The 13,322-nt window shown below is 45.8% G+C and overlaps 1 protein-coding gene across 8 annotated transcripts in view; it reads left to right on the top strand.

Moving 5' to 3' along the window:
- Positions 1 to 13,004, top strand: part of LOC141917787 (nuclear cap-binding protein subunit 1-like) — a 79,255-nt gene extending 66,251 nt beyond the window's left edge. For 3 of the 8 annotated variants that reach the window (XM_074811305.1, XM_074811307.1, XM_074811309.1), the window contains one exon: positions 5,671 to 11,111. In XM_074811305.1, coding sequence (XP_074667406.1) covers positions 5,671 to 5,808 — 138 coding nt within the window. In that variant the 3' untranslated portion in view covers positions 5,809 to 11,111. Of the gene's footprint in view, positions 1 to 5,670; positions 11,112 to 12,148 lie in introns of those variants that run through there. The other 5 variants (XR_012621457.1, XR_012621455.1, XR_012621454.1 and 2 more) reach the window with 5 other exon arrangements.
- Positions 13,005 to 13,322: the final 318 nt, after the last annotated feature.

Raw genomic sequence — 13,322 nt, 5'->3', positions numbered from 1 at the left:
ATGTCCCGCTCAGACGAGGGGGACAAGTGACTCAGATTCGCAAATCCCCAATGGAGCGGACAACAAGTCTCCAAGTCTAAACATTTATTAACTACTCACAATGTACTAATTGAACACACGATAGTTGGCTAAGTATATAGCAAGTTGTGGCGAGCAATATAATATGCCTTGCATTGCTTAATAGGAAAGGGAAAAGAGGGAGATAGAGGGAATGGGGAAATACAGATCACCGGTCTGGGTTTCTGCGCAGCTCCTGCCGACGAGGGTTCCGGGAGGCACGGGAGACATCCGTCTTTTTCGCTGGCATCCGTCTTCTTCGCTTCACTGCACTTTCTCTCCTCGGGGCCGCGCCACCCCCCCCACCCCCCCTTCTTGATTTATACCCACTTTCCTTGGGTCCATCCCCTAGGTCGACCCACATACCTACGTATCCCATGTACGGGGAGGGGTGAGGTGTTTCATGGGATGATGTAATTAGCATGATCATGTTAGCCCTCGTTAGCATATTGAGGGGTGTTAACTTTAATATGCATTTCGTGGATAATGAAGCAAAGGTCATTCACCGGACAGATGGCCCTTGAAGTTTTGGCCAGGTGCACCAGAGCAGAGCCGTCCTGTCTTCACAGGGCTCCCTCCTCCAGTCCCATCTTGTGTTATTCGGGCAGCCTTATCAGCTTCGACCTCCACAGAATGCACCCTGTGACTCATAGTTTTGTCTTGCGAGTGTTTGAGGCATTTCTTCGATCAGCCTCAACTTTTGCTTTCTCAGGCTGTTTTTCTTAGTTTCTCACAGGCCTGGTTTCTCGTCTCTCACAGTTGCATCGGGGGCGTTTATATCACCTCCACGGTCGACATTTTTCTCCGTGATACGGGCAGGTTGAAGCCATGGCTTGACCCACTTGGCCGGAATCCAGCGTGGACCACTTTCTGTTAAAACACAAGCATATCCCCTACCCCATGTTAACAATCGAACAGGACCGTGCCATTGTTGTGCTTGCCAGTCAAACCATCGTACTAAGGGCCGATCATCACTACCTACTTCTCCATCTCCTTTATATTGTACGTGTCGTTCCACAGGCGTCTGTCGCGGATGAAAGTATTGACACGGTAATATTTAGTGAGAAATCTAGGTTTATTAATAACTAACAGCAATTTATTATTATAAAGTAATTCAGAAATACTAAAAGAAAGAAAAGCAACTTATTCAGATTATAAATGACAAGATTCACACTTAACGGTACCTATATATATATATACACATGCATGCACATAACAAAATGGACAAACATACAGAAACAAAGGTGTTTGGATTCAGTAAAATGAACACACAACGGACACACACACACACAGAAACAAGGGTACGTACACACACACACACACACACACACATCAGTAAAGAGAAGCTAGCTCAAAGAAAATTTCCCTCTCGAGTTTAGAGCAAATACTCACAATGCCTTGGCATTCCTCAACGGGCGATAATTGAGACTCGAGCGGGGGACTTCGCCCTGGCCTTCCGTCTGGAGCAGACGACACCTTAAGGGTTTGGTACCTGAGAGGCGTCCCAGCTCAGGGGAGATTGCTGGTCACAGGCCCACTGCGATCCAGGAGAGCTCAAAGGGTCTCCCTGGTGGTCGCCATTTATAGGGTCCAAGATAATTGACTTTTGTCAAATACCTTCTGGTGCCTTCCAGCAGTCACAAAAGAATTTGATTAATGTGCGACTCTGTTATTGTTCCCATTTGACCACATCCCAGGCACAGGTGTGCCAGGCCCTTAGGAGTTGATGGGCCATTTTAACCATTTCCGAGCAATCGGGAGGGGCAGGAGGCAGGCTCGTTAACATTGTCAGTCCTTATCTCCACAGATTGATGTATAGCTCGGGGGATGTGGGTGGAATCGCACCTAGCACCAAGCAGCCCAACAAAGAGGGGCGGGGGGGGGGGGGGTAAGAATTGCACCACCACAGCGTCTGTCTTATCTTTACCCGAATGCATGTTTAACCAGTTTAAAACATACAGCTCTTTTGATAGTCTTGCTTGTGGTCTATTAAGCAGTCCATCTCCCCCGCTTTGTTTTTGTTTAAGCAAGAGTGACTTTAGGGTGTGATGAGCATGCTCAACAATGGCCTGGCCTGTGGAATTTCCTGCCACACCGGTGATATGTTGGATGCCCCATAACGCCAAAAACTGTTGTACCCGATGGGACAAATAAGAGGCAGCATTGTCTGTTTTTATCTGAGCAGGTATTCCCATTACCGCAAAACATATTTGCCAATGTCTGATGGTGTCCCTACTAGACGTAGATGTCGCAGGGGTGGCCCATATCATTCCTGAAAAGGTATCAACAGAAACGTGAACATGCTTTAGCCTTTCGAATTCCTTAAACTCTGTAACATCTGTCTGCCATATTTTCCGAGGCAGTAGTCCCTGGGGGTTGGCTCCTATTATTAGCTGTACATTTGTTTCCTGACATTCTAGACAAGCAGCCACTATGGCGTGACATTCTCCTAAGGGTAATTGAAACTGTCGCTTCAGTGCCCTGGCAGATTGATGAAAAAATTCATGTGACAAGCGAGCTTGGGCAAACGCATTGGGAAGGGTAACTTCACTTATCAATTTATCAACCTACATATTTCCTTCCCCTAACCCCACCGAGTACTGATGGCTCCGAACATGTCCGATGAAATAAGGAGCCACTCGGGCATCAAGATAATGCCAAAGTCGACACAGAATATGCCAAAGAGCCAAGTTATTGATTTGCCGCAAAAAGGCTCGTTCTAAGCAGTTAACAACCCCCACGACATATTGAGAGTCACTGATAACATTAAGGGCCTCATTCGGCCATTTCTCAAAAACTCGGCACACAGATGTAAGTTCAAGGACCTGTACTGACCCTTCAGCCAACACCAGTTCATGTCTCCACTCTTGATCCTCCCACCAACTGATTCCAGCTCGGCCTCGTTTCGCACTGGCATCAGTGAATACTGTTTGCCCTACAACAGGTCATCTAACTTGGGCGAGTTCTTTTTCCAATGAGAGATAGCTTGCAAATATTCGGTGTTGCAGGTAATGGTTAGACATTTGAGCGTGACAATCCAACAAGGCTAGAGCAAAAGGTAACGGTCGTTGTAATAACTGTTGTACTTGGGCTTCTGTATAAGGTACATAAAAGGTTCTTGGCAGTATTCCAACAATGGCGAGTGATCGGGATCTGGCTTGATTGTGCAATTCCTTCTACTCGTGCTAGTACTGTCATCTTTGGTTGCACCGGTGGAAACATCCATTCAAGTATTAACAATGGATCTTTTAACGACGAGTCCCACTGAAACAGTGCTGCTGCAAGATGGTGGTCTGAGTTCAGAATAGCAACATCAATGGGTAACATATGGTTTACCCGACCACTATAACTTTTTGCCACCTTTTTTGCAATGTGCTGCAAAGCGTCTTTCTGCACTGACATTAGGCTTCTCCGCTCCTCAGGGCTGCCTCCGCCCTTCAAAAGTGATACCAAAGGTTCAATATCCTCATTTGTTATGCCACAAAGTGGTTGAATCCACTGTAAGCTTCCTAATAATTGTTGAGCCTGAGACAGGGTAGAAATTTCCACATTAATCTTCAAATTTTGTGGGCGTACTATCGATTCTGTCACTTCCATACCCAAATATCTGATGGGATACGTATTTTGTATTTTGTCTGGGGCTACAATTAGTCCAGCATCTCTTAGCTCCTTGGTTAACTGTGGAATAGCCTGAGCGGCATCTAAATTCTGAGCCGCAATAAATATATCGTCCATATAATGGTAAATCAACCAATCCACCTGTTTCATTTGAATGGGTTTTAACGCCCAATCAACATACATTTGACACATTGTTGGTGAATTTTTCATCCCTTGGGGTAGTACAGTCCATTGGTATCGCTCATGCGGCTTTTGTAGATTAACTGAAGGAACAGAAAAGGCAAACCTCTCTCAGTCCTCTGGGTGCAGGGGAATCGTAAAAAAGCAATCCTTTAGGTTGATAACAATAACAGTCCATCCCCTAGGGATCATGGTAGGTGCAGGAAGACCTGGTTGTAAAGCTCCCATGTCCGTCATGGTGGCGTTAATTGCTCGCAAATCATGCAACAGACGCCATTTCCCAGATTTCTTCTGTATAGTAAATATAGGTGTATTCCAGGGACTCATAGATGGTTCTAAATGGCCTGCATTTAGCTGTTCTGTTACCAATTCCTGTACATGGGCGAGCTTTTCCTTTGACAACGGCCATTGATCAATCCACACTGGTTCGTTTGTTTTCCATGTTAATTTTTGGATCAGTCGCCCATCAATGGCCACTATCAAAAAGGCTTCGAATCTGATGTTATTGTAACCCCCCACTGAAGCAAACAATCATGCCCTAATAAATTAAGAAGCGCTTCAGAAACATAAGGGCGGACCAAAGCCCGATGAGTTGGTTCGTTGATGTCGTATATGCACACAGGAGTTTTACTGATACGAGTTTGCTGAGTACCCCCCACTCCCATAATGGGAGAGGCTGTCTGCTCTAAGGGCCATCCCGGCCAAGACTGTAGGGAGATTATGGTAACATCCGCTCCGGTATCCATCAGGGTGTCAATTAAATGAGGCTGAGAATTTCCCATTTGCATGCCTACCAGACGAGTAGGTCGCTCTTTTCCCAACGGAATAGAAAAGGCCACTTGTGGAGCTCCTGTAGACCCAAAACCACCCTTTCACTCTTCTATCGAGGTGGTTGGGATTGCCGCTTTAAAAGGAATTAGTTGTGTAATCTTAGTTCCAGCATAAATGTGTACTGGAGGACACAGCGCCTGTATCATGATACCAATAGTTCCGGAATAGTCCACATCAATAACTCCTGGCAACACAAAAATTCCTTGTTTCGATGCAGAAGACCGTCCTATAAGTAAAGCGCTTAGTCCAAACCCTAAGGGTCCCTTTGCTGTTGATGGGACCACCTGCACTTGATGATCACTTAAGGTAACGTTTGTGTTGACTGCCAGGTCCACTCCGGCACTTCCTCTGGTGGCTGGCTTGAGGTCTGCCAGGCAGCCTGTAGAAGATTGTTCGGCTGGGCTGCAATTTGTGTCATCGCGCCCCCCCCGTGGGCACTCATTCGGGTGTTTCCCAGCCACGATACAAGTGGCATGCTGTCCTTCCTGAAGCGTGAGTGACATTGAATGGCCTTATGCCCAAATTTTTTACACCAGTTACACCGTCCCACGAGTTGTTGGCTTGTCTCCCCTTGGTTGGCTCCTCCCTGGCAGGCCAGTGGACAATTCCTTTTCCAATGACCTGTCTTTCCACGTAAGAAACAAACAGAGGTAGCAGTCACGTTGCCTCTGTCACTACGCCCTTGTTTGATAAGAGGTTTTAAAGCCACAGCCAAAGCCCGAGCCTGGGCATCTGCATGGACCTTAGCGCACTCCTCTTCTTCAATTAATCCAGCTCTACTGCAGGCCTCAATCATTTGTAGTAATGTTGCTGTCTTTGGCAATGTAGCTAATATGCGCTTACAAGTTGCATTTGCGTTCTGCACCGTGAGATCGAGTCCGACAGAAGCTTTAGCTTCTGATGACAGATTGGGAGAGGCCTCTATTGATTCTCGCAGCCGATCTAGAAATTCTGAAAAAGGTTCTTTAATCCCTTGCTTTACAGAGGCATAAGGAGGTACCACACGACCCATTTGAGGAACAGCTCGAAAAGCTGCGGCTGCAAGTGCCTGCAACTGCTGTAAGATACGAGGGTCCAGCTGCTCCTGTCTTTGAGGATCAGCGAACTCGCCTTCTCCCATAAGCATATCGAAAGTTGCCACTCGCAAAGGGTTATCCATAGGCAAATCCATGTTCAATATCTGTGCTCGTTCAATCCGCTGCTTCCAATTATCCTTCCACAATAAATACTGTGTTGGGGTTAGCAGTATCTCAGCTGTTTTACGCAAATCGTAGGGACACATAACCTGTCCCGTTACGATTTGCTCAATATAGGACTGAACGTACAGGTTCATAATACCGTATTGCATGATGGCACGTTGGGTGTTACGTATCAATTTCCAGTCAAGAGAGGCCCACTGGCGGCATCCATCCCCATTCAGGGTAATTACTGGAAACGCGGTTGGAAGCATTACGCCTTCTATTGTGGCCTCTTTGATCAGTCCTCGCCACCTTTGCCCTGGGTCAGGTGGATCAACAGAACTGCCTGAAGTGGAATATGGTTGAAAACCCGACCCCGGATATACCGTAGGGTGTTCATTAACATCCAGCTCAAACCTTTTTAATTGTTTCTGTAATGCAGGTTAATGAGCCAGCCCTTGACCCCCTTCTAGGCGGTGTAATTGATCAAATATATCCTGCAGTTGGTTCCCCTGATGTCGCATTTCTGCTAAGAATTCCTCTCTGCTCAAATCAGGGTATGCTTCAGAGGATGGAGAAATGTCCTTTATAGTATCAGAAGGAGGGTCCAGCAGCAGCTCCATGTCCTCCTCATCGTCCTTTTTAAAGGAGTTGGACTCTGATCCTCCCGCAAGAGGAATTACTGTAGGATCTGGTCCTCCAAAAAATTCAGCGGCCCCAACTGGTAAGGCAACGGGTGGGGGCGATTCTGTTCGAGTAGCACCCGACTCTTCGCTCCCCACATCCTTCATTTCGGCAGCCTCATGAAAAATTTGAGTTACAGCAGCATCAGTAACAGTGTCAGCTTTCATAGTTTCCAACATCTTTTTAACTTTTCCCCAAGTCTGAGCTGCTTTTTGTGTTTGAGAATTTCCCGTTGTAACTGCTTGCCATAGTTTCTCCCCCAAAGAATCCCAAAGTTCTAGGTCAAACACATTTCGTGGTCTGACAAAAAGTCCTGTCCACTGTCCCCATTTTAATAATTTAGACAGTGCTTCTGGGTTTATCGATGCACCCTGCCGGTCCGCTAATCTCATTAAAAACCCACGGACCGACTTTTCTTCCACGGATGCCACGCTTCCCCTGGCTGCTCACCTTGTGCGCGCTTTCGTCTCTTTTTCTTTGTTTCTTCACCCCGCAGCCGTTTCTTCCCTGCCCTGTGTTTACCTTCTATAAGAAGGGCATTGTCCCCACCGTTGACTGCGTTGTCACTATCTCGTTGATCTTGTTGGTCACGCTGCTAGCTCCTCACTGTCGGGGGAGGCAGCGGGTCTGCCTCTAGTCTGATTGAAGAAGAATTTAACCTTGACGAGATTCCAGTGTATCCATGAGAGGCCGGAAAGTCCCGAGAAGTGCCATGGAAACAAGATTAGGGAACTAAGATAAGAAGAACTGTCCTGACGATTCAGGTGAGAAACTATCACCCAATCGTGAACTGTTAGTTACTAAAGTAAACCAATCCTGTATGAACACCTACTTTGAAGAAGGTTATAAAAAGGCTTGTTAGAACAATAAAGGTGCTTTTGCAGCCATTTTGGTCATTTTACACAATCTGATGTTTGTTGTGTCCGTCTCTACTGCGACAAATGGTGACCCCGACGTGATCGCGTGAAGTGATCATTTAAAGGCAACGTATTCTGCGGCGGGGAGAGCTGCGGAGAAGTATAACGGCGGTGGGAAGAGCTGCGGAGACGGAGCCTGGTGTAGCTGAGAGCAGAGGGAATCTGCTTGGTCCGGACCTGAATTTCGACACCTAAAAAGGTGAGCCACCGGGAACGGGACTGTAATTATGGGGCAACAATTAACAAAAGAAGAGGAGATGATTTTGTCTACCTGGAAAGCCCTATTAAAAAGAAAAGGGGTTAAAACCACAGAACAAAGCCTGAAAAAGATTTTGATATGGAGTAAGATGCAAGGCTTTGAAGCCACAACAGTTACTGCATTCAGTGTGAGTGCATGGCAAGCAGTAGGATTGAAACTATGGGATGAGGTCTCTAAAGGACAAAAAGAGGCATGTGAGTTGGCAACCACAGGGCGTCTATTAAGCGAGACCCTGAAGGAATGGAAAGCAGAATGTGAGGCGAATGATGAGCAAAAGAAAGATGAGAAACCAGAAAATGTTAGGAAGGGGAGAGATTGTGGCCAAGGGGCAAATGAAGCCGATGCCTCAGCGTCGGCGATAGCAGGCAGGAAACCCCTCACGGGCAAAAGCAGATCACGCCCTCGCCCACCTCCTCCTCCTCCGCCATTAAATATTTTGCGGGGCGATGAGGGGTCCCCCCCACCTAGCGGTGCAGAGGCGGCCCCTAGCGGCGCAGCAGCAGAAGGGGTGACTCCATCGCCCGCCCCCCGAGGAGGAAAATACGGCGAATCCGGCAAATAACACAGAGCCGGAGAGTGAGAGCGAAAATGAAAGTGAGGGAGAAGAAGCTTTAACTGCTGCTATGCGAACTCTGCATATTACTAATAAACCCATATTGAAAAAAGCCCAGCCATGGACTCTCCCTCCATCCACAATAACTGTAGTCCCAAGATCCCCTGATCGATTTTGGGAGGGAGTTAGGAAGTATGCTGCCGAAGCTGGCAACTGGGATCTGGTTGAACGCCTCAGCCCGTACTCTCCAACCCCGGCATGTCCAAAGCCTGTAGATATAGCAGCAGAGGCTCCTGGTGCATTCCCTGTTTACAAAGCTGCTGCAGGCACAAACCAGCACGATGAGCACAACCCAATCGGCTGGAAAGTGGTGCAGGATTTGCAGAATAAAGCACAGAAATTTGGAATCCATTCTCCTGAGGTGATGCAACTTATTCGAATAATCAGCACAGATCTGCTGTGTCCATATGACGTTACGCATCTCGCACAAGTGTTGTTTCAGCCCGTGCAATTACAAGTGTTTCAATCTACTTGGAGGCAGATGGCACGCGCAGCCGCGCAGAATAATTTAAGACTGCCACAGGATGACCCGAGGCTAGGCCTTGGAGACGATGCTTTGCTTAGTGAAGGGCCATTTAGTAATCCTCAACTACAAGCCACTTGACCCCATGTTATATTGGAACAGTCTCAACAGGTGGGACTCACCGCATTGAGAAAGATGATGGAATTACGAGGTCTAAGTACCCTATTGGTTGGAAGATCTAGTAGCACTTTGAATGGATTAATTGTGCATAGGGGAATTACTGATGCTGATTTTACTGGACAAATCTGTGCTATGATTTCTACTCCTTATCCACCTGTAACGATTCCAAAAGACACTCGCATTGCTCAACTTGTACCTTTTTTGAGTTGTGTTCCAAAAGCAGAGCAGCGCCTCCGTGGGGATAACAACTTTGGATCGACCGGGATGCTGATGGCTTTTTGGTCACAACCCATTGAGACGCATCGTCTGTCCATGAAGTGCATCATCTACAATCAAGACAGTTCTCCTCCTTCTACTGCAATCTGTGAACTTCTGGACACTGGAGCGGATGTAACTATTATCTATCATATTAATTGGCCAATTAGTTGTCCCACGGTGGCGGCACACACAGGGGTAGTGGGGCTGGGAGGATCCGCACAGGCAAGGACGGCAGCCACAGCAGTTCTGATTACCAATCCTGAGGGCCAACAAGCAGTCATCAAACCATATGTGACGGCAGCTCCCCTCAATTTATGGGGGAGGGATTGCTTGTCACAATGGGGGGTGAGAATTACCACGGATTTTTAACGGGGGCCACTGTGCTGCAGGGTGTTAGACAGCCCACGCTTGTTTTAACTTGGTTAACGAATAACCCTGTGTGGGTGGATCAGTGGCCCCTACCAATTGAGAAATTAAAAGCCCTGCAAGAATTGGTGGCAGAACAGCTAGCTGCTGGACACGTTGAATCCTCTCAGAGCCCATGGAACACTCCAGTGTTTGTGATAAAAAAGAAATCAGGAAAATGGCGATTTTTACATGACCTGTGGCAAGTCAATGCTGTCATGGCCACGATGGGGGCTCTACAACCAGGCATGCCTTCACCTGCCATGATCCCTCAAGATTGGGAAATCATTGTCATGGACCTTAAGGACTGTTTTTTTACAATACCATTAGCCTCTCAAGACAGAGAAAAATTTGCATTCTCTGTGCCTTCTGTCAATCATGCAGAACCTGCAAAAAGATATCAATGGAGAGTTCTGCCGCAGGGCATGAAAAATTCACCAACAATTTGTCAATGGTTTGTGGCACAAGCTTTGTCACCTGTAAGGGAAAAATTCCCTACCAGTTATTGTTACCATTACATGGATGACATCCTGCTAGCATCACACAGCAAGGAGCAGTTGAATGACATGGAGAATTTAGCCAGAGACTCGTTACAACAATATGGATTAGTTATTGCCCCTGAAAAGGTGCAGAAAGTAGAACCCTGGAAATATCTAGGAATGACAGTTACAGGTAAGCAGGTAATGCCTCAACCTGTGAAACTCAACCTTGAAGTTAAAACCCTTAATGATGTACAGAAATTAATGGGATCCCTGAATTGGATTAGGCCCTATCTCAGACTGACCAATTCGCAACTGCAACCTTTACTGGAATTATTAAAAAATTCCAATGATCCGACAGAACCCAGAATATTAACTGAGGAAGCATCAAATGTAATTCACATGGTGGAATGATCTATACACGAGAAATTTGTTTCTCGAATAGATCTGTCTCAATTGGTACAACTCTTTGTACTAATTGACAGAACTGTGCCATTTGGTGCTTTGGTGCAGTGGAATCCTGAGTGGGATGACCCATTACATATTCTGGAATGGATGTTTCTGTCATTCCGACCACGAAAAACTGCTCCTGGACTGTTTGAGCTTATTGCTGATGTAATCATAAAAGCCAGAAAACGATGTACAGAACTAACAGGGCGTGACCCAGCTACGATTGTTTTACCTGTTCAAAACTGGTATTTTGAATGGTGTCTGGCAAATAATTATGAGCTGCAAGCAGCCATGGCAGGCTTTCAGGGACAGATATCATATCACCTGCCATCACACCCGCTGCTGAAATTTGCTCAAGAAGTACCATTTGGTCAGAAAAATTTAAGCCACCCAGAACCAGTGAACGGCCTTACTGTTTTTACAGATGGCTCAGGAAAAACAGGTAAAGCAGCAGTAGTATGGTATGAAAACAACAACTGGAACAACAAAGTAGTATATCAAAATGGTTCTCCACAAGTAGTAGAGCTGCGTGCAATGGCTGTTGTTTTTTCTATTTTTTCCACTCCTGTAAATATTGTAACTGACTCAGCGTATGTAGCTAACTTAGTTTCTAGACTAGACAAAGTGGTCTTGACCATGTCAGACAATCAATTATTATTTGATGTACTTTTAGAACTCTGGAAAAGTATTCAACTACGAACAGAACCTTATTTTATCATGCACATCCGTAGTCATACCACTTTACCAGGATTTTATACAGAAGGTAATGCCAGAGCGGATTGTCTTGTTTCTGCTATGACTCTGAGTACTGTTCCTAACATAAAGCAACAAGCTGTATTATCACATCAATTTTTTCACCAAGGATATCGAGCTTTACGACGGCAGTTTGGCTTGTCTCATACTGAAGCTCGGTCCATTGTAGCTGCCTGCCCTGATTGCCAAGGAACTCACACACCAGTGTATTTTGGTACTAATCCCAGAGGTATGCAGGCTTTACAGATTTGGCAAACTGATATTACTCATATAAATGAATTTGGCCGACAGAAATATGTTCATGTTTCTATTGATACTTATTCTCATACCTTAGTAGCAACAGCACATAATGGAGAAACAGGAAAAGATGTAATTCGACATTTCCAAAAGGCTTTTTCTATGCTTGGGGTGCCATGCCAAATTAAAACGGACAATGGCCCAGCATATGTTTCACAGAAAGTTCAAACATTTTTTAATTTGTGGGGTGTTACTCATGTTACAGGAATTCCCCATTCCCCAACAGGACAAGCAATTGTTGAGCGTGCACATGGCACGTTGAAGCGGCAGCTTCAAAAACAAAATGGGGGAATGATTGGGGAACCACCACAGGCATGTTTGGATAAAGCAGTTTATGTTCTTAACTTTCTCCATTATGGGGATAATTCTTCTCTACCTCCTCTTTTTCAGCATTTCTCTTCTCTTTTTTCAAAACAGGATTTGCAAAAGGGCGTCAAAGTGCATGTTAGAGATCTAATTACTGGCCAGTGGAGTGGACCATGTGAGCTATTAACCTGGAGCAGGGGTTATGCTTGTGTCTCTACAGATGCCGGCCCTCGCTGGGTTCCTGCTCGGTGTGTTCGGCCTGTGCTGGAACCTGCATCAGGGTGAAGGATGGATAGTTCCACAACCCAAGCAGAATGTCTGGGTAACTCTGCATTCAAAAAACTAACAAAAGTTAGGGTGATGGCTTAGTAAACAAACTAATGCTACCTCATTAGCCCTTAGTGGTCTTTTAACTGATGTTGATAGAGTTAGTACAGAATAGAGCTGCTATTGACTTTTTGCTTCTAGCGCAAGGACATGGATGTGAAGATTTTGAAGGAATGTGTTGCATGAATTTGTCTGACCACTCAGAATCTATTTTCAAAAGCATACAGCAGCTAAGGGATGGTGTCAAGCGTTTAACAGAAGATGATGGATTAGATTGGTTAACAAGGATGTTTAAAGGTTGGGGACTTTCTGGATGGTTGATATCTCTGGTCAAAACTGTGGGGGTAGTGATCTTGATAACTGTGACCGTGCTTTTAATGTTGCCCTGTCTTGGCAGTCTTCTGCAAAGGGCCCTGCAGAAGACTGCTCTCGCAATATTTCTAGCACAAATACAAAAAGGGGGAATTGTCGGGGGAGGCAGCGGGTCTGCCTCTAGTCTAACTGAAGAAGAATTTAATCTTGACGAGATTCCAGTGTATCCATGAGAGGCCGGAAAGTCCCGAGAAGTGCCATGGAAACAAGATTAGAGAACTAAGATAAGAGGAACTGTCCTGATGACTCAGCAGGGAAACTAATACCCAATCATGAACTGTTAGTTACTAAGTAAACCAATCCTGTATGAACACCTACTTTGAAGAAGGTTATAAAAAGGCTTGTTAGAATAATAAAGTAGCCATTGTAGCCATTTTGGCCATTTTACACAATCTGATGTTTGTTGTGTACGTCTCTACTGCGACACCTCACGTTGGTAGTATATCACGTCGATCACGTCGATCACGTTGATAGCAGATCACGTCGGGGTCACCATTTCACAGAATCACAGAATCGTCTAGGTTGGAAAAGACCTTGAAGATCATCCAGTCCAACCATTGACCTAACACTGACAGTTCCCAACTACAGCATATCCCTAAGTGCTAAGTCGTTTGTGGGGACGAAATCCCGTGCAGGCCACAGGAGACAAGACCACAGGCAATCAATATGATTGGAAGTCAAGCTCAGAGCTTTAT

Source organism: Strix aluco, chromosome W, assembly GCF_031877795.1.
Source record: "Strix aluco isolate bStrAlu1 chromosome W, bStrAlu1.hap1, whole genome shotgun sequence".
NCBI lineage: Eukaryota > Metazoa > Chordata > Aves > Strigiformes > Strigidae > Strix > Strix aluco.
The sequence above is the reverse complement of the archived record's forward strand: the minus strand, read 5'-3'. Positions and strand labels throughout refer to the sequence as shown.